The 21275-nt window shown below is 41.5% G+C and overlaps 1 protein-coding gene across 1 annotated transcript in view; it reads left to right on the top strand.

Annotated features, from left to right (window-relative positions):
* Positions 1 to 3543: 3543 nt before the first annotated feature.
* The window catches only part of opn8b (opsin 8, group member b), a 28702-nt gene continuing 10970 nt past the window's right edge, over positions 3544 to 21275 (top strand). The window contains exon 1 of the mRNA XM_049590182.1: positions 3544 to 3860. Coding sequence (XP_049446139.1) covers positions 3791 to 3860 — 70 coding nt within the window. The 5' untranslated portion in view covers positions 3544 to 3790. The remainder of the gene's footprint in view (positions 3861 to 21275) is intronic.

Here is a 21275-nt window from a genome sequence, read left to right as displayed (position 1 = left end):
CCTGTCACAGCCGTACACTTTTTACTATACTACAATAACATTTCATCTGGGACGTGAACAGCCATAGTGACTGAAATAATAGTAATAATAAAAATAGGACAAGAATAACCAGATGACATCATGCATGTCGTGAATTGGTCGTGGACCATTGCATAGTCTGTCATGTCTGTGGGCTTAGTCACAGTTTTTTTATGACTCCACAATCACCTAATCTGAGGCTATAAATATCAGTAAATTGGCAAAGTAATGAGGAGCTCCTAACCCTCCAAGAAAAGGAGAGAATCAGCCGCTATATAACAAAGATGGTACATAACTGTTATGGCCATGTTTTGCCATTGTTATTGTTTATGAAACGCTGCCAACAAGTATGTTTTATGTCACACTAGAGGCCGACACTGCTGTGTTACGTGTCATGCCAGTCACCTCTCTTTTTCTTTTGCAACGCTGGGATGCTGCCTATAATCACACACTGGAACGAAATGACGCTGCTTGCTTTTGGTTCTCTGGCCAGACTCCATTGACAAAAACTGTAATTAAACCTCACTGAGCACAGGAGCTGCTGGTCTACCTCTGCCTCATTCAGTTAGTTTGCTTGTGTAATTGTGTGACTTTGGTGTTTTAAGGAGTTCGTACAGAAACAAACTAATCCATTGAGGCAGCAGCTGACCAGCAGCTCCTGTGTTCAGTGAGGTTAAAGCTCCAGTAGGCAACATTGTTTTGGTATAATTGAGTAAAAAATGTATAATATGCTCTAAGCATAATGTAAATCAAGTGGTCTGAGACAAACAATAGGTTTCTGCACCTCACCATGGCTCTGTGTTCAGCTTCTAAAGAATCAGTATCGTGCCGATGTGCATCAACCAATCAAAAGTCAGCTCAGACCAATGTGTTCCTATTGGCTGTTCTACTGCATATGTGCATTCCCGTGCCGCCAGCAGAAGCGGCAATGGCGAACAGTGCACCAGGTAAAATAGCTCTTCCAGCATTGGCTACAACTGCCTACATGGCTAAACAACCCAAAAAGGGAAGACAGAACGGTTCCCTGGAGCTCCGGAGGGAGGGGAAGGGCGAGGTGGGGTCGGGCCGGGCCGGAGGGCACGAGGGTTGGCCGTGGGAGCGGAGCCGAGGGCTCTCTGGGGAGAGCGAGACCCGAGCCTCGGGGGTATCTGCGGGGCGGGCTTCTGCGCGGTGAGGGAGAGCCGAGGCTCCCAGAGAGGGAGAAATAGAACCAATTAGGATAAAATACTCGCGTGCTCGTCTGGTAGGAGGGGCTCAGGGCGGAGACGAATGAAACCTAACTCAGATGAGACTCAAAAATCCACCGTTTTCAGGCTTTCTACCTGCAGCTTTAAATTACCATTTTTATCAATGGAGTCTGGCCTTGAAGAGAGTATAGATTAATTTTTACTTTCCATTCCCAGTTGAAAAGAGCTGTGTGTTTAGGAAGTACTGAGCATACGACTGGATAAATGAGACTTGGATTATACTGCACAAGTTGTGTGAGAGTTTGTGAACAGATATTTTTGATACAGTTTTGCTGTTGTTAAATATGGATGCCTATAAATTCATCAAGAACTTTCTCTGTTTTTTGTTCACCATGGAGGCATGTGAAAAACAAGTTTTTCTTTATAAATTCAAGGTACACAAGTGAGTGACTGATGTACAAGGGGACATTTTGAAGGTGAAGAATTCCTTTGAAAGCATCTTTAAACTATTGACAACAGCTGTCAGGATAGTGGTGGCGGATGAGGGGTGCATAGAGCTGTTTCCTGAATGTTTTTATACTGAAGTGTCTTTTGTTAAATCCTCTGATCAGTGGGAGGGCCCATTTGTCAGTCTCGCCCCTACCCCAAATGAAGAGGGCAGCAACACTCGGTCTTATAGAAGGTTTCAATGCCTAATAAGAAAGGAGAGGAAGACGACTGCAACGATGTAAACAATGTAAGCAAGTTCCAACATACTCAGAGGAGGTTTTGTAAAGGTTTTCTAACAAGACAAGAAATCCATTCATCACAGATCTTCAGGATAAACATGTGTCTCTGTGAGAAGCGTGGACTGTAAATAAAACCGCTTTTGTTTGGTGTGACAACTCAACAGCATTTCTTTAATGCCACAGGCTTATTATCAGGCTCTCATTGATGCTTTTACAGCCCATGATGCTTGCTGTTGACTTATTTTTCTCTTTTAAGTTCTCCGACAAACAATATAAAACCTGCACATACGGCATCATGTGCTGGATTCTGACCTCACCCTGAAGGTCCTGAAGTTTTCAAACGACACTGTTAGCTCGAAAAGGTGAAAGTGATGTCAGACTTGTGTTTTGTTGACCTTTATGAAAGTGAAATTCACACTTTAACATATGATTAACACCTTCCCCTGTGGCTATCTCAACCTTTTGTCCGACAAACAACACTCCAATCGACACCTGTCACCTCCAAATACCAGCAATTACTGAAATTATCATGCTGTCCCCTTTTCACACTCGCCCAGTCCTACACAGCAGTAACATTTCACATCTGCGCTCTGTTCAGCACCTGGCTGATAATCACGGGCGTAATTTCTGACTGTCTGGACAGTGTGGGTCACTGAGTCTCCACAATGGATTTCCTATCGCAAGTGTCCACAATGACGCAAAGGGAGAAGAAAAAGGGGCTTTGTTGATGCAAAGCTAAGTGGAATCCCCCAGCATGTAACTGAATTAGATTTCAATTTGCAGTGAAAGACAGCTACGAGTTAGTGTGATCTGAGGTGCAGCTATGGGGAAAAATAGAGAAGCAATTTCAGCCTCAAGCTGCCAAAGCCCATCATAGTGCAGTGACCCTGCAGTAACACGGGTACACCTGACTGGAGAGACCCTTAGTGACGTATATTGTCAAGGCACATGGAATTAAAAGCTACAGAAAATAGTTTCTTGCCACCTGAGGAACATTGTGTCCTACAACTGACTGCTCGAATGGTGATCCTATTAGACATTATAGGCGACAAACATTGCTGCAGCCAGGAGCTTAGAAATCTGAATATGTATTATCCTACAAAACCTCACCAGCCCAAACCCCCAAATTCTTCACACTTGACATTTAATATAAGCAGAAAAATAAAAGCCAAAATAGAAACACTCAACATAAAGCTATAATGAGTGCATGAATTATTCATTTCCCCCGACACTAAAATCTATAACTGAGCCCAGGGCATCACAGATAACATATCCTTGTCCTTGCCAGCCTTTACATGAAGGAGCCAAACTCCAGCAGCTGCCCTCTGAACCAAAAAAAGATCATACAGCATAAAATATAGGTTGTAATACAATTATCCACAGGGACTGTACTATGAGATAGCAGCAGCATAATTGCAAAAAAATGTTTAATAAATTAATTTTTTTCAACAAGTGACTGCCTTTAATGTTCTCTTAACACAGTTTTATGTTTTAAATGTGAAGATGATAAAATGGTAATCCACTAAGTTAGAGCCTCCTCTCCTCCCCTAACTTGACAGACCTAATAAGTCCTGCAGGCAGTCACACAGCAGTCAGTGGAGACACTGGATGGTAGCCCTCCCCTTGGACGTTATGTCCGTGAAGACGCACCTTACACAAGCTACAGGCTTCAGCTGCAGCAGAGGACACAAGCAGCGCGCTGCGCTGCGCCCTGAGGACCTCTTGTGTCTCAGCTCCCTACTTGAGGACAGATGGATCTGACGCAGGAGCACATCAACAGCGGCACTTTTTGATTTCTTCTCCATCCGGATCTCTTTTAATCTGTTATCATTTTTGCCTGCACTGATCACAGTTCTAATGGATATTTACGCCTCCACGTTGTCACCAGCGATGGACATCGGCACGGGCTGCTATCTGCTTGTTATAGGTGAGTTTAACGCGGCGCGTAATGCTGCGATTAAGTGATATAATTAAATGCCATAGTGCGCAGAGGGTTAGTACCACTGCTGGCTCAGTTACTTCTGAGTGAAATATACTTGGAGACTTGGACTAAAAAGCACTAAATTGCACTTTTCCATTTTACGCACATTTGACCAAGAAGGCTGGTGACTAAACTTTACGCATAAAGAGGGTAAAGTGAGAGAAGTCTCTGCCGTCTGGTATTTTCTAGCGTCTTATCCCTCCTCTAAAAGTCAAAGACGACACTTAGAAATATTTGTCAAGTGTTTCCAAAGTGACGCGGGGAGCAGGTTCGTGTGCGCACCCGATTAATCCTGCTGTGGGGAGACACTGCGGTGTGATACAACAGGTACCTCGAAAAACACTGATATTCGACATTGATGGCGTACAAGTTAAATATTTTTAATAGAAGATAAATATAACAAGCCTCCAGTATTATTTTGGTTAGTGGCAGAGTAAAGACGGATGAGTGCAGAAAACATTAACAATAAGATAAAGCAAGAAAACGCAGCTGGGGTGGTTAATAGTTCCTCCAGAAATGAGTATTGAAACCGTGTCAAATATTCAGAATCAGTCAGTTCATCTTTATTGTCAGAGTCCATTAGAAAACAGAACACAAGCAATGTATGATAGGGACATGAAAGTAAGAATAAACAGTTATCACAATGTTTCACCAAACACTACAAGCAGGAGCTGGATTGACAGCAGCATTCTGAGAATCATTAACTATCAGTAACAAATTTGTACTTCAGATTTCTCAAAAGAGCCTGTAAAATGGAAAAAGGATTGCAATAGTGACTTGACATAATCTGAACACAACCCTGCAGCCCCTTGGTGGAATAAATGATGGTATTGTATGTTCTCTGCAAACATTTGTACGTTTCATATGTTGAGAATATGTTTCCACTTTACAGTTCAAATTACAGTTTTATGTTGTGACAATGCTGTGGTTAATGTGTGATTAGGTTTAGGCTCCAAAACCACTTGGTTAGGGTTACAAAAACATAATGTTTTGGCTTAAAACATCTGCTTTAGTCACTACAAACGCTGCTGGAAATGTCTGGAATAATGTTTAAAAAATAAAGTGTTTTTTTACAAACTTGACCCACTTTCAAACCACCACCCACCGGTTGGGAACCACTGTCCTAAACTATTGTTCAAAACACCCGCTTCTGTCACCACAAACAGCTGGATATGTCCTGAAATATCTTCAAAAAATACTTTTGTCCCTACAAACACGCCTGGAAATGCCTAAAACTCTTGTTAAAAATACCAGCTTTTGTCACTATAAACACAGCTGGACTGGTCCCAAACTGTCATTTAAATAGACCTACTTTTGTTGCTACAAACACAGCTGGAAATGTCCAGAACTATTATTAAAGAATACCTGCTTTTGTCACTGAAAAACTTTTCTCCACCTGCTTTTATCGCTACAAACACAGCTGGACACTCTTGTAAAAAAAAATAACGACTCTTGACCTTACAAACATGGCTGGACTGGTTCTCAACTGTAGTTCAAACAGATCTACTTTTGCTGCTACAAACACGGCTGGAAATGTCCTGTACCCGTGTTAAAAATAATATCTGCTCTTGTTGCTACACAGCTAAGTATGTCCCAAACTCTCGTCTAAAAAGACCAGTTTTTGTTGCCACAAAGACAGCTGGATAAGTCCCAAGCTCTCCTTAAAAAATACCTGCTTTTGTCACTACAAACACAACTGGAAATGGCCCAAACTCTTGTTAAAAAATACCTAATGTGGTCGCTACAAACAATGCTAGACTTGTTAAAAAATACCGTTTCATCACCATAACCATTTTGTCGCTACAAACATGGCTGCATACTTCCCGAACTGTCGTTTTTTTTTGTTTTGTTTTTTTAAAAACAAAACACTTTTGTCACTCTAAAACCTAGCTGGAAATTTCCTGGAATTTAAAAAAACGGCAGCAGAACATGTCCTAACCTGACATTAAAAACTCCTGCTTTTGTGGCTTCAAACACAGCTGGATATGTCCCGAAATCTCATTTAAAAAATGCCCGCTTTTGTCACTACAAACACAAATGTAAATGTTACGAATCATTGTTAAAAAATACCAGTTTTTGTCACTACAAACATGGCTGGACATGTCCCAAACTATTATTAAAGAATACCTGCTTTCTGTGGTCTCTAACAGTGGTCTGCTGCTGTCTGCTGCTTGGCAGCCATCTCACTTAGGTGTTACGCCATCTACCATCCCCTCCTGTACTCTGAACTATTACATATGCATGAAACACATGACGCAATCATTGACTGGGGCTACTGGGCTGGGAATTTTCTTGCCAATTTGTTATCTTGAGCATATAATATGTAACACTTCCTATAAATGTCATTATCATTGAACATTTGATCTGTAATGTCCTCCAAAGTAACTAAAACATATGGAGTCCATGTGTAGGAGTGCAGCCTTTACCCCTATAGGATACATAACCTGTGACGTAACATATTACGGCACAATGATCTATATATAGTGCTATAATTTAGTTAATTAGTGGAATGAAAAGTAACACTGACACCTTCCATGTGCACTATGAAAGGGGCAAGTTGGTGAACAATGACTCTCAGCAGGTATTTGAGCATGCTGGGAGATATTTTAAATATGACACTGTATTTGAAAATTTGTCTCTCATCAACAGACAGTGTGATTCCTGCAGCTTGCGACTGCTCACATTCTCCCTCCAGGAGTGCTCTCATCTTACAAAGCCACTAAGATCCAGCAGTGGTAGTAATCAGCTGGGATGACAGACACTTGCAGCCATCCTACTGCTATTCTACACATGGCGTCTGACCTTATTATAAGGCAGTAAATCCACTGAACAACCTAAGGCAGATTGATAGATTTACAGAGCGTAATGAAAGATGGATGAAAGGGGCTTTGGAGTAGCACACTGAGTGTGGGTGTAAATTTGTCAAAAAGCAAACAAACAGCTGACCCCGATCTAGAATCTTTGGGGCAATGCAATTAAAAAAAAAAATCCATCATGTGATAAAACCTCCAAACTATCAAGTGATTTGTTTCCTGTAATGGGCAAAAGGAGCTGGTGTAGACACCCTGGATGAGCGTTGACATTCAGTTCACATCTGCAGTTCATCTGTGCTCATTTCTTTGTTACCCACTACAAAGACTAAGACGCTGATTGTGTCCTCGTAGTGCATTGGACTTTAAAATACATGATTCATAAATAGAAATATCAACAGATTCAACACCATGAACAGAAAGATTATTACATTTTTAAGTACTCATCTTATCTTTCATTGCTCCTATGACCTCTCTCTTTTTGGTGCAATATGACAACATCCAAGATGACATAAGATGTGCTGTGTAAAGAACCTTAGAGGGAGCATTTTGTGCAGCAAGACACCATTGTTATAAGACCAGATATTTTTAGTAATAAGATATGTTTGCGATTAAAAAAAGCAGGATTTGGTGTTAGTTGACCCGTTGTAATGTGTCAGTATGTGTCAGTCTAACTGTGAGAGAGGGTGCTGGGAGAAAATAAAAATAATGCAAGCAAAAATAACTCCAGAGGAAAGGGGAAAAAAGAGATTACCGAGGGTTTCCCACCTTCTTAGGGCTTTGTAGATGAGTGTCAATGAGTGGGTTAAATTTATTACATATCTCGTCTTCTTTCACTTCTCTGCTGCCTAATCAGGACAGATGTATAACACTTACTCCTCTCATTAGCAGCAAAATAGAGTGGTATGTCAGCATTAACATGATTGCTCTGGCTCAGGTCATCAAGATGAGGCAAGCTGCTTGTCAGATGTGTTGCACAAATGACACAAATGTGTAATGATGAAACTAATAGTCACACTTGGCAGAAAAAATATCATACTGAGTGAGGGTTGCACAGCGGCGACCAGATCTTTGCTCTCAAACCACAAAAAAATGTGATGGCACAACAGTCTCCTTCAGTACATTATCCTATGCTTTCTTTTGATTTTCACATTGGCTAGTCATCCTGTTTAATTTGTCTTCTGATTAAACCGGAACCGTTGAAACAAGATGTAGGAAGCCTCTGCAAGTAATTGGTTGCTGGCAGACACTCTGTACTGCAATAAAATGGTTAATCAGCAGTGCTGTGCACTGTAGAGCCACTGCGCTGCTGGTTCTGCTGGCCTGAATAGAATATAATGTCTATAGTCTTACTGTTGTGTGTACAGCCTTATAGACTGAGCTGAGTAGTGATGCGCAGGTCGACCCGTAACCCATGGGACCCGCAAATGGACCTGCGGGTCTGGCTGCAGTGATCGTCTGTTAAATCGGTCTGTAAATGATATTTTGACATTATTGGCTATTACTGTCATGGCATCCGAAGGTACTGATGCATTGAGCAGGTGACAGTCCGCGGTCGTTTTCAAAACACACTTGTGTCACGCACTCCAAAAGAAACTTGTTGAAATTTTAAATAATAATTTATTGTACAAATGGGGGAAACAAACGTTGACAAAAACGGTTCCATAATTCATATTAAATTCAAAAGATAACGGAAAAAACAGCTACAAGTTAGAGGGAATAGTGATAAAGTGGCATTGATCCACAGCCTCAGACGGATGCGCTCAAGCGTGCCATGCGCACAAGCTCCGTTGGTAGGCTATATTTTCACATTTTTAACGATGCAATTTAAAAGTTTTGATTTTTATTGATAACCTACATTTACCAACAACAAAAAGACTAAAAAAGTAAATAAAAAAATGAATATCGAATACCAAATTTTCATAACGAATACCTACCCATAGAAACAAATATTTGAATATCCGAATATTTGGGTACAGCCATACAAAAATGCACACACAACTATTGGTAAGATATGCCAGGAATCAGTGCCCCATGAATGACGTTATGTACTTAACGGAAACTTACATATGAACATAAACGTAGGTTTGGTTTAGGCTAGTTAAGTTTCTGTGGTGAGGTTTGGGAAAAGAAACATGGTGAGGACATACCTGAAAGTGACTCAAAGTTCACTCTAAGTTCATATGGTTCTGAGGGTTTGTTATAGTTTCCCCTGCGGAAAGTCCTGGGTTTTGTGACCCATCCAACTGCAGCCACACTCTGCTGGTCTGAACTGACTTGACTTGAATTTTGGTACATTGCTTTTTGTAGGAAAACCTACTAACAGTGCAAGAGAGCAGCCTGCCTGAGAACTGAGAAGTCAGCTTATAAACTACATCACTTAAGAAATGTTGATACGTATGAAATGTACATATGCAACATATCTGTATTTTGCAGAAACGTACAATGCCGACATTTTTTTCGGTGACATGGCTGTAAAAATAAATAAATAAATAAATAAATAAATAAATAAGAACCTCCCCAGGGTAATTAATGTTTACTTTGAACCCTCCTCTTGACTAAGAAAAACTACAACACCAAACTTCAGAACAAGTCAAAATAATGTAACAGTGTGATGTAAGTAAAAGTTGTTTAATTGTGTACCCCAGTTTCAACCTTAACATCTCAATGAAACCTCTGTCATTCATTATCTGTAACCACATATCCTATTCAGGGTCACAGGGGGCTGGAGCTTATCTCAGCTGACACTGGGTGAGAGGCGGGTTACACCCTGGACAGGTCACCAGACTATCACAGGGCTAACGTAAACCCTTTTCCACCAAAATTAACGCACGTACGCAGGGGTTTTAAACACAGGAAAACCCACTACAAATAGATGATAGCATCCTTTCCCATTACAAGTTGACTTGAGCTGTGTACACAGTTCTGCAGTGGACAAGCATGCCTTTCTTTGTGTGTGTGTCAAGTCCGACGTCACTGACAGGCTAGGGAACAGGTTCGTAAATAGTAGAAAGCAGTATGGAGGCCAGTGAAAATGTATGGTGGTTCCTTCTTTTCATACATCTCTTACTTATTCAGTCTCTTTTAAACTTAGTGCCAACAAATTTGGAATGACATTCAAGTGCTGCTTGGGTGGAGGAGGATAGTATTTTGAGGTGGCACGTCATTGCATCTTGCAGGTAAAGGGGCTCAAATTACCGTGTCCACTCAGGTGTTGTGTTTGCATCACTGCTGATCAGAGCCAAAGCCAATAAACACCCAGTAATTACTCATGACTACTTCAGACTCATTTGACCCAGGATTGCTGATTTTAAACTTTCCCATTACATACAAAAAACAGATGCTGCAGGTGTTGGTGGGTTTTTTTGTGCAGTAGGAAAGTGGCTATAGAGACAGACAACCATTCACACTAGCATTCACATCTACGGCAAGCTGGAGAGCCCGGAGAAAACCCACGCTGAACAGGGAGTCCCCTTGCTGTGAGGTAAAGTGCAAACCACTGTGTAATATCATCACCTCATATCAGTAATATCCTGATATCATAACCAAAATACAGAGACAGAAGTGTTGTCACCTGCATATAGCAATGCGTGCCTTCATGAACCATGGCACAAGTGAAAGTTGTCTTTTTTATATAACTATTTATACAATTACCAAAATTGCAAAAGAGAAACAGCAATACACCAGCCCTTATCTAACCCTCTGTACTCCCTAATAATTTGCATACAGTCCCTCAGGTCCAATATTACACACAGTGTCAATATCCCTGACTTGTAACAGGCAATAATGGGGTCCAGTATGCGAGTCTCTGCCTGCCTCAGGGGGGACACTGGAGTCATGGTAACACAAAGCAGCCAGTCACTGCAGACTAAATAAATAAATAAATAAATAAAAAATAACTACATACGTAAGTACATTTCAAGGTCAGCTCACTCATGTGATGACTGTGACCACACGGCCTGGTGTCAGCCAGGACACTGCATAAGTCAGAGGTCCCACAGGGATCCACTGGAATAATGCATCACATGTATGATATCCTTCGTTGCCAAGTCACACAAACTTGCACAGGCATCTTGGGAAGACGGTGAGATTCTTGCAGGTGGATGCACACTGCCCGCCTAGTATGTTCGTTATATACAGCTTGACTGTTCAGAAACAAAAGGAGATGTAAAGCTGTGGAGATTAAACTCTATAGAGTCTTTCCAACAAGATCAAGATATTTCTTTATTTTTATTGCTTTAAAACATTTATGTATTTGTATAGATTCAGTTTAATTTCAGAGAAATTAAATTGGTTGCTTTTAGCTGAAGAGTCAGTGAAAGGAGTTCGACAGGTGGAAGCAATGTGCATAACACCCATCAGTTTTTTGATTATTATTTTTTTTACATTTTTTAATTTTTACAACATATAACAAAGACAATAGATACAACACATAAACACACTACAAAGACATTTGCCAGGAGTTACAGAGTACTGACATAAACATGAACAATAAGCAACAAACTTACTTAAGTAATCATTGTGCCAACATTACCCGGAGAGGGTTTGACTTAAACTAAAATTCATATTCCTATACTGGCTTTATCATTTACATTTATTCTTGGATTGCATTTCTTATATTTAAGTATTTTTTAATAAGCGTCCAAAGTCCATCTAGGTCATCTTGTTCATGCATATCCTGTAGAACTGAAGCTGCACGCTCTATCATAATTAATTCTGTAAAGTCCTTCAGCCAGTTATTCAAACAAAAGCAGTTGGGTTTCCGTACTTTCCAATTCATGAGTATAATCCTTTTCACAGAGAGGAATGCCACCGTCAACAGTTGTTGTATTACACTAGATTCTACACCGTCCATTTTAACTCCCAATAAACACACTTTGGGGCATATTGTTACATCATTTTTTACAATTAAGCTTAGACATTTTTGGACTCTTTCCCAAAATTTCCTTATTTCTGGACAATTCCATAACATATGCATCAAAGATCCTTTCTTTCCACAGCCATGCCAGCACATATCTCTATCTATTTCAGCCGCTTCTCAAAAAGCCCAATCTGGACCCCGATGTTCTTAGTAACTACCGGCCCGTTTCCAAGCTGCCCTTTGTATCTAAGATTCTAGAAAAAGCAGTTGCAAACCAGTTAGTGACAGTGCTGAACAGTTACAGTATCTTAGATAAATTTCAGTCCGGTTATCGTCAGTTACATTCCACAGAAACTGCTCTTCTCAGGGTCTCCAATGACATCATGACGGCCTCCGATGCCAGTAAATCCACTATCCTGGTTCTGCTTGATCTCAGTGCAGCCTTTGACACTGTTGATCACCACATCCTTTTAGACAGGCTGAGGGACAGGGTAGGAATCTCAGGGACCGCTCTTCATTGGTTTAAATCCTGTCTGTCTGATCGATCCTTTTCTGTGGCTGTTGGCCCTCATAAATCAGAGTTTGCCCCCCTTTCTTGCGGGGTGCCCCAAGGTTCAGTGCTTGGGCCTATCCTCTTTACGCTATACATGCTCCCTCTCAGAGATGTCATCAGCAATTTTGAAGGTATCTCACACCATATGTATGCAGATGACCTCCAGTTATATTTTTCTTTTAACCCTGATAGGACCGATGGAATTGACTCACTGTATGATTGTACAAATGTAATTAAGGACTGGATGTCTTCTAACTCCCTTCAGTTGAACGCAGCTAAAACTGAGATTTTAATTATTGTACCTGATGCCTCAGCATCTAAAGTGGCCAGCTGCTTCGGGTCCCTCAGTGCAAATGTGCGCTCCAAGTTGAGAAACCTTGGGGTCACATTTGATCAGGCCATGCTCTTCGATGACCACATCAAAACTGTCACTCGCTCCTGCTTTTTCCACCTCAAAAACATTTCCAAACTCAGATCCATGTTAACTTATTCCGAGCTAGAAATGATCATCCATGCTTTTATTTCCTCACGTCTGGATTACTGTAATTCTCTTTTCACCTGTCTCAATAAAACTTCATTAGACCGCCTCCAGCTGGTCCAGAACGCTGCCGCCAGGCTTCTGTCCAGATCTCATAAGTTCACTCACATCCCTCCAGTCCTGGCATCCCTGCACTGGCTCCCTGTTAATTTCAGGATCCAGCACAAGATTCTAACCATCACTTACAGAGCCCTCCATGGTCAAGCACCTGCATACTTGACGGATCTGGTGTCCTTTCACTGTCCTGTCAGGTCACTGCGGTCCGCTGAAGGCCACCTACTAACTGTCCCTCACACAAGATTAAAGACGAAAGGTGATAGAGCCTTTAAGGCTGTTGCACCGAAATGGTGGAATGCACTACCTCATGAGCTGAGAGCGGCCTCTTCCATGGACATTTTTAAAAAGCAATTAAAAACACATCTGTTTAGACTTGCGTTCCATTAATTGTCCATTGTATCATCTCTGTATTTCGCTGCACTTGACTTTTTATTTGTTTTTGTGTATTTTGCATTGTTTCTGTTATTGTATTTTTTGTATTTTATCTTGTGAAGCACTTTGTGAGTCCTCTCTGTGAGAAGTGCTATATAAATAAATTTACTTACTCACTTACATATCTGACATCTGAGGGCTCATCTTGTTCTGTTTGTATGGGCTTATGTATGTTCCGTGTAAAATCTTAATCTGTGTAATTTTATATCTATCTATCTATGGGAGATTGACACGTAAACAGATAACACCCATCTGTTTACGTGTCAATCTCCCTTCCTTTACCCTCCACTCCTCCCCCACTGCTCCCTTCACTCAACCCATCTCTCATGTGACCCCTTTCCAGTCAATATTGTACCATTTGACCATTATTGAGCCCTGTTAAGATTAAGATGAAGAAAGCAACCTCATCTGACTCCTTTATCTTTCTATTTTAGTATAAAAAATTTTTTATGACTGCTTCACCAGGCAGCTGCGCCTTCTAAAAACTCACACATTTTCACCCACCCATACAGACATAACTTACTTAAGATGATCTGTGCCCTCTTTACACACCTCATGATTATGCTTGGATTTAATTAAAGGGGACCTATTATACCCATTTTCAGTTTATGGTCTACTTGTATTTTTAGAGTTCTACGAGAACATGTTTGCATGCTTTAATGTTCAAAAAACTCTTAAGTGTCCTCATACTATCTGCCTGAATATACCTGCGTTCACACTACATATTAGCAAGTGCCTCTCCTGATAAAGCCCAGTCTGCTCTGATTGGTTCGCGTTTGTGGGTCGTCTGCATCCGTGCTCTCGACCGCCAATTCATTGTTTCTGCTAGGTAACCAGGAAGTGCACCAGACTTTGAAGTCAGCTTTTGTAGTAGCCAAAGAAAGTGGAGTTACACTCTCCAAGTTTGTCACCTGATGCCATGGGGCCCAAAAAGACTTTTTCCCATAGACTCACATTGTGAACGTGGCAAATCAGTGGATAAATTTTTTTGATCGTCACAACCCCTACAACTAAGTTTACTATTAGAATTTGATCTATTCAGTCCGATAACTTTTGGAAAGTCTATAAGAGCAACACGATTAAATCATTTTATCCTCATTAAAGTTAGCAATGCACTGGAAGTAACAGGCTCGGCTGGCAGAAGTCTCTTGTGCTCCCGCTATATGGGCCACACAGTGCAGAAGCAGTGCCGATCATGCAGGTAATTTTATACGCAGCAGTTGAGCCAAGTATAGCAGCAATTTATACTTAATAAATATTCACCAATAAAAGCTTCTGAAACAAAGTCTTCACAACCTTACATGTTTCAGCAGGAATCTGATCCAAAACCAGGGAGACACTGGCAACAAAGATGACATGTTTCCCTGGGGAACTGCCCATTGGTTCGACAGCCCATTGGTTCGACATCCCATTGTTCCGACCATATTAAACCCATTCTTCCGAAGTCGGTTCCGAAATCATCATGATGCCCTGTGGTTAAGGTCTGGTTAGGTTTAGGCACAAAAACCACTTGGTTAGGGTCAGGAAAAGATCATGGTGTGGGTTAAAATGAAAAAGAAAGTGACAAACACATAAGCTGTGAGCCTGCTCTGCCTCAAGCCGGTCGCGGCACACCATACGCCCGCTGCGAGCCGTTCAGCACCCCGGACAGTCGGACTAATGGGATGTCGAACCAATGGGCTGTCGGACCAATGACATGGACCCGTTTCCCTGACATTAGCATGTAGCTACATGTTGTACTGAGCCTGTGCAGCCGGGAAAGGACTGTAATGAGTATAGTGGTGCTTTCTACAATGAAAAATCACCAATATAAAAGCTTCTAGACTAAAATCTTCACAACCAGCCATGTTCCAGCAGGTATATTATCCAAGGAGAAATTAACACCATCAACCAAAATTATGTTTCTCTGATGTTAGCATGTAGCTGCAGTACATGTAGCTATGATCTTGTAGCCAGGGAATGACTATAAAGGAGTATAGCGGCACTCTTTATCATAGAAAATCACCAATAAAAGCTTCTGAACTAAAATCTTCACAACTGGACATGTTTCAGCAGGAATCTGGACCAAAATTGGTGAAATATTAACAACACTGGATACCATGATTCTATGTTTTCCTGATATTAGTGTGTAGCTACATGTACCAGTGAGCTTGCAGCCGGGGAACAACTGTAACAGAGTATTGTGGCGCTTTCTACCATAACAAAAAATCAGCAATAAAAGCTTCTAGACCCAAATCTTTACAACCAGACATGTTCCAGCCAGAATCTGATCGAAAATTGGGGAGAAATTAACATCAGCTACCAAGCTACATGTAGCTGTGATCTTGCAGCTGGGGAATGAATATAAAGGAGTATAGCGGCCCTTTCGATCATCAAAAACCACCAATAAAAAACAAACAAAACCAGCCATGTTCCAGCGGGGATATGATCCAAAATCAGGGCAATATTAGCAACACCAAGCTACCAAGATTACGTACTCGTACTCGTTGTCCTCCGCTTATCCGGGTCCGGGTCGCGGGGGCAGCAGCCTCAGCAAAGAAGCCCAGACAGTCCTCTCCCCCGCCACTTCCGTCAGCTCCTCCGCGGGAACCCCGAGGCGTTCCCAGGCCAGCCGGGTGATGTAATCCCTCCAGCGTGTTCTGGGGCGGCCCCGAGGTCTCCTTCCGGTTGAACATGCCCGAAACACCTCCCAAGGGAGGCGTCCGGAAGGCATCCTTACCAGATGCCCGAACCACCTCAACTGGCTCCTCTCGATGTGGAGGAGCAGCGGCTCTACTCCGAGTCCCTCCCGGATGTCTGAGCTTCCCACCCTATCCCTAAGGCTGAGCCCAGCCACCCTGCGGAGGAAACTCATTTCGGCCGCTTGTATTCACGATCTCATTCTTTCGGTCACTACCCAGAGCTTGTGACCATAGGTGAGGGTTGGAACGTAGATTGACCGGTAAATCGAGAACTTCGCTTTCTGGCTAAGCTCCCTCTTCACCACAACGGACCAGTTAAGCGCCTGCATCACTGCTGACGCCGCCCCAATCCGCCCTTAATTTAGCATGGAGCTAGTTGTAGCAACGCAGGCTATGTAATGCAATCACTTGCAGTAGCATGACTGGAGCAAATGACCACGTTAAGAAATCTCTCATGAGCTGATCTCAGCTTGTCTTCAAAGTAGAAAAACGAGTGTTCAGAATAGTCTGAAGCTTTTGCTCACAGGAATTACTTTTACAAACGTTTACATCATTATTTTACATTTTTACATTTAATATGAACATCTAACATTGTAAAACTACGCATATGGCAGAGGAGAAGGTAAAACATATTAGATCCCCTTTAATACTCTTGATTTGACTTGTGCTTTCTGACTGTGTGTGGTCTGCCTTCCTGTCCAGGAGGAGCCTGCTGTCAAACATAACTAATGTTTGTTAATTACCACTGCTAACCTTAAAGAAATTAGATTTCCTTGACTTAATTTGGGTTGGTGCCTGGAAAGCTTATTGCAGCGTTAATGTTTTGGTGAGAGTCTCAGGTTCTGAATTTAATATAATTTTACTCTATCACTGCATATAACAAAGGCTTTTTAAGGTCTGCATCACTGTAGGTTACTCCTCAGTGAGATAAGACCTACCTTTCTTTTAGACCTAAATGGTATTAATCACGTAAAGTGTCCCCACTGATTATATCTTAATTTTGTGCAGTAAATGGTTAGAGTAATTGGCTCGGCTGCACTTCCATGAAATTGATTATCAGTGATCTGGAAGGTGACTGGGTCACTGGGCTTTGTGCTTAAGTAGTCTCACAGCTGTTCCTGCACGGTTCAGAGAAAGCAGATAATGACAGCAAAGGAGGTTACAGACTGAATGAGTCTGTCTCAGTGTTGGGGGCACAAAAACACACATTTAAACTCAAGTTTTACCTGCTAATTAAATATATTTAATGACCTTCCAATAAGCAATGTGGTACTAATGATGTAAAAAGCCTGTCTAATTGAAATGACAGACTATAAGCTCTCAAGTAAATCTAGAAATACAATCTCCTTTTACAGTTTCACCTGGAAAGACAAATTACCCTCTCGGGACAAAACAGCACTGTAGAGTTCAAAGTGCTTAGAAATTATTCATCACCTCATGAAACCAGTGGCTGAACTGGTTCACCTTGAAGCTAGGCAACAGAGAGTGAGCGCTACAGGCTGGCTCCTATTAGACATGAAAAGCCTCGAGCTATGATGGTGAAGGTTCAGCGTATTGACAACTGTGTTTCATTCACGCCACCAATTGACATCTGTTATTGACAGAGCCCAGGTTAGGCAAAAAAGATGTCAAGGGGAACTACGCCCATTTTCAATATTTTACATTACTCCTGTTGTCTTTAACAGTCCAAAAATATTAGTGAACATGAACAATTCTCTCCCAAATCCAAAAACTAGCGCTAAAGTCTGGAGCTGCTCCATAGACAAGAATTGGGAGAGATGTTTCAGATGACACTGAGAGCACCCTGGGGAGTGTTCTGGGTAAATGGGTAATAAAGATAGAGTGAGAGTAGAACGGACATGCCTATTCAAATCAATGTTGCAAGATGGTCAGAGTGGTGGCCATTCTTTTTGTACTGTTGGCAAATTTTCTTTTCCTAGAATGGCAATTCTCTCTATGATTGGCTAATACTTGTTGCCATCGTGGGTTGAGTTGGTTTGGTTTAGGCAAGAGGAGTGAGATTGGTTAGGGTAAGAACATCAGGCTAAACCAATCATGGGCACAGTAAGGCAGAGTAGGGTGGGTCATGCTTTCACCATCCTAGGAAAAATACATCTGTGTACTGTTGCCACTGCAACCATTACAGCGGGCTAACTTTCGTATCAACTTCCATGTGATTAGTCTGACTTGTGGCAAGTTGTGAACTCTCTAAGGTGAGGTTTTGCATTAATGACACAATAAGCTTATAACTTCTACTTCTGTTACCTTAACTATTATTTCCTAGTTTCTTTTGTAGCCATTGATTGCACATGTTGTTGAAACACTGAGAGGATGAGATAGACAGTGGGGATAAACAACATGAATATCAACATTTTTTCACATCTAAAGCCCAGTTCAGACCAAAGACTTGCAACGAGACGAACTGAAACTTGCAATGACTTAGACTGCACCAGTCTGCAACTTTTTGAAAACCTGCCTGTTTACACCAACGTGACAAGATCAGAAGGTCTGTTGTCTCCATAGCATTAACTCTGTGTATTTCTGTTCTGATATCTCGCTTTTCTGGCTCATTTTGTCACTGAATGTAATTTGTAGCCATTGAAAATATGGCCAAGGATAGTGATAGTGAGATAATTACTACAGTTGTGTAATGAAACGGCAAAAACATAAACAAAGTGACCTGAGCTTTAGATGGATAGTACTGATAACACTCTACACTCCTTTAAATTACCAGTGCCAATTAATCAGTCAATGAGTTGGAGACCGACAAATGTTTCAACAAATGCAGGGTAGTAAATGAGAGAGGCTCTGGCTTTGTTTGGTAAGTCAGGGTTTATTTGGATCAAACCAGAGTTGGCGATTGTTGGAACAGTGGACTAGCAAACTAGATGTCAAACAAGACTAACTAGGATAGTTTATTTGTTTCGTTTCTGTCAAGTCTGAATAAAGTGTGTTAAGTGTTTTACATTGAGTCAACAAGTTAGTCTTAGTTTGCTGAAAGTCAGCAAAGTGAATTTGTTTTGGTGGAACATCTACATGTGAGGAGTTAAGCACTGTCATGAAACTGGCTCTGCAAAAGAAAATGCCACAAATACCATTAAAAGTCATATATCGCTGTGTGATTTAACTTTTACTGGCTAAAAAGGCAAACATCATCAGTGCCCTACAGATGAAGCATGACTATACTTTAGCTCTGGAGGAGCTCACTAGACCCCTTGAGACCCTGGAAGATTGGCTCGCTGAGCATAACATAATTGCGTTAAATAAGTATAAAGATAACACAGGAGCTTGTGTGAAGTGAAATGGTTGGGAACATTAGCGAAGTCACTGTTACAGGCGCATGCCGCTGCCAGGGTAAAAAGATGCAGCAAATCAACTTGGCTGGCCTTGTCAGAAAACAGATCAGCATCTGGCACCGGGTCCATGTCATTGGTCCGACAGCCTATTGGTTCGACATCCCATTAGTCCGACTGTCCGCAGTGCTGAACGGCTCACGGCGGGCATATGGTGCGCCGCGACTGGCTCTGGGTCAGCTGGGAAAGGCTTGAGGCGGAGCAGGCTCACGGCTTATGTGTTTGTCATTTTCTTTTTCATTTTAACCCACACCATGATCTTTTCCTGACCCTAACCAAGTGGTTTTTGTGCCTAAACCTAACCAGACCTTAACCACAGGGCATCATGATGATTTCGGAACGAGCTTCGGAAGAATGGGTTTAATATGGTCGGAACAATGGGATGTCGAACCAATGGACTGTTGGACCAATGAGCAGTTCCCCTGGCACCAGAGTCCTGCGAGACTGAGTCTGGGCTTTTCTGAGATGCGTTCACAAGTTGTTTAATTCATTGTAAATCTTTACAACAATTCACCTAAACAACAAATCAGACATGCCTTACAAACATTCATCCCAACTTGCCATTTTCAGCTTGTAAATCGTTAGCTTGGAGGTTGTTGTTTGCCATAGCAGAGGGGATTTTCACCATAACAACCGATAACTATCACCATTTTCCTTTGTACTTGTCAAGTGACCTTTTGTACTGTTCAATGTCTATTTTTTAATGTTTCTATTCATTCTGTTTCTATGTTCCAGACATCATACTGACATCACAAGTTTGAGACCCACCTTTTTGATATCTGGCTTTAAGAGAGAGTATGTTCACAAATATTAATTGAACATTTCCAGGCCACTGAAAAAACATTTAGCAATTTTTAATTTAGGTGGTATTCCCCTTCAACTGTTACAATGGCAGAGTCCTATAATTAGTGTAAATGCTATTCCGGTTTGCTGATAGTGGCAGTTACCAAACCCTTGAAGCATTTCAATGGGTGCTGGAAAATTCTTTTCTGCTTGTGAAGTGTCAGAAAAGTATTGAGTTTCATGAACTTATGCAGTACACCAAACCACATTTGGTTGAAAGCCTTGGGAGAGATATGGGGGAAAAATAATATCCACTGTTAAAAGTCAAGTCTAAATTGAAAAATGTCCTAGAACGTATAGTCTTTACTGTGCCAGTGTAACCAGCAGAAAAAGCTAATGCAGTAGCAAATGTTCAGTGTAGAAGTATAAGTCCCCAGGGTTGTGCTCCATCACTGACCGCCATGTGGGCTGAGATAAAAGTACCTATAAAATTTTAAAGACGTAACAGGGGCACTCAATTCCCTCTGTGCTGTCTTCATCTTCTGAGTTTCAGTATCAGACACTGGGGCTGCCCCTCTCGAATCTATATCTAATATGCCACCATAACCTTCCTGTGTCAGGTAGATGGACGATGTCAAGCCCCCTCACTGTGAGAGCTTTAGTAGCAGTAGTGTTAGCAATTTACCAATTTCCTGCTCCAAACAACAAAAGACCTGTTCTACTTTCTAACTTATCAATGGCTGATGAGATAACATCCTCCCAGTCACTTCTGTTAGAGATGTAAAAAATAAAATAGCCCTGCACTGAGTGCCTTCTAATGTCTCTCCCAGGCTACGAGACGTGTCATGTCCGTGCCACGTGTATTTTAGCCATAAGACTTGAAACGGGGAAACAACCTGACTCTGACCAAAGGAGTAAACAGACATACTGGCTCACTAATTAACACCTCATATCTCATTTGATCTGTACATAACGTAAAAATACACACTTGTATTTTTAAGGGGGTTAAGGAGAGAACTATTGCTCAGCCATGTGCTGTAACTTTCTGGAATCTCTGCTTGTCATTTAAACAAGATATAACATGATGTTGGTAAGTGAGCTGCAGAGGTGCTGGCAGGTGGATTTTGTTACCTCTGGACAGAGCCAGGCTCGCTGTTTCCTCTGCTTCCAGTCCTTTGCTATGCTAAGATACAGTCGGCTATAGCTTTATAATTGCCAGACAGTCATGAGTGGTATCAATCTTCTTGTCTAACTCCTGGCGAGAGTGCAAGTAAAGCTGGGAGGCATTTTTAT

Source organism: Epinephelus fuscoguttatus, linkage group LG11 (assembly GCF_011397635.1).
Source record: "Epinephelus fuscoguttatus linkage group LG11, E.fuscoguttatus.final_Chr_v1".
NCBI lineage: Eukaryota > Metazoa > Chordata > Actinopteri > Perciformes > Serranidae > Epinephelus > Epinephelus fuscoguttatus.
Note: the sequence above shows the minus strand (reverse complement) of the source record. Positions and strands in the feature narration are given on the sequence as shown.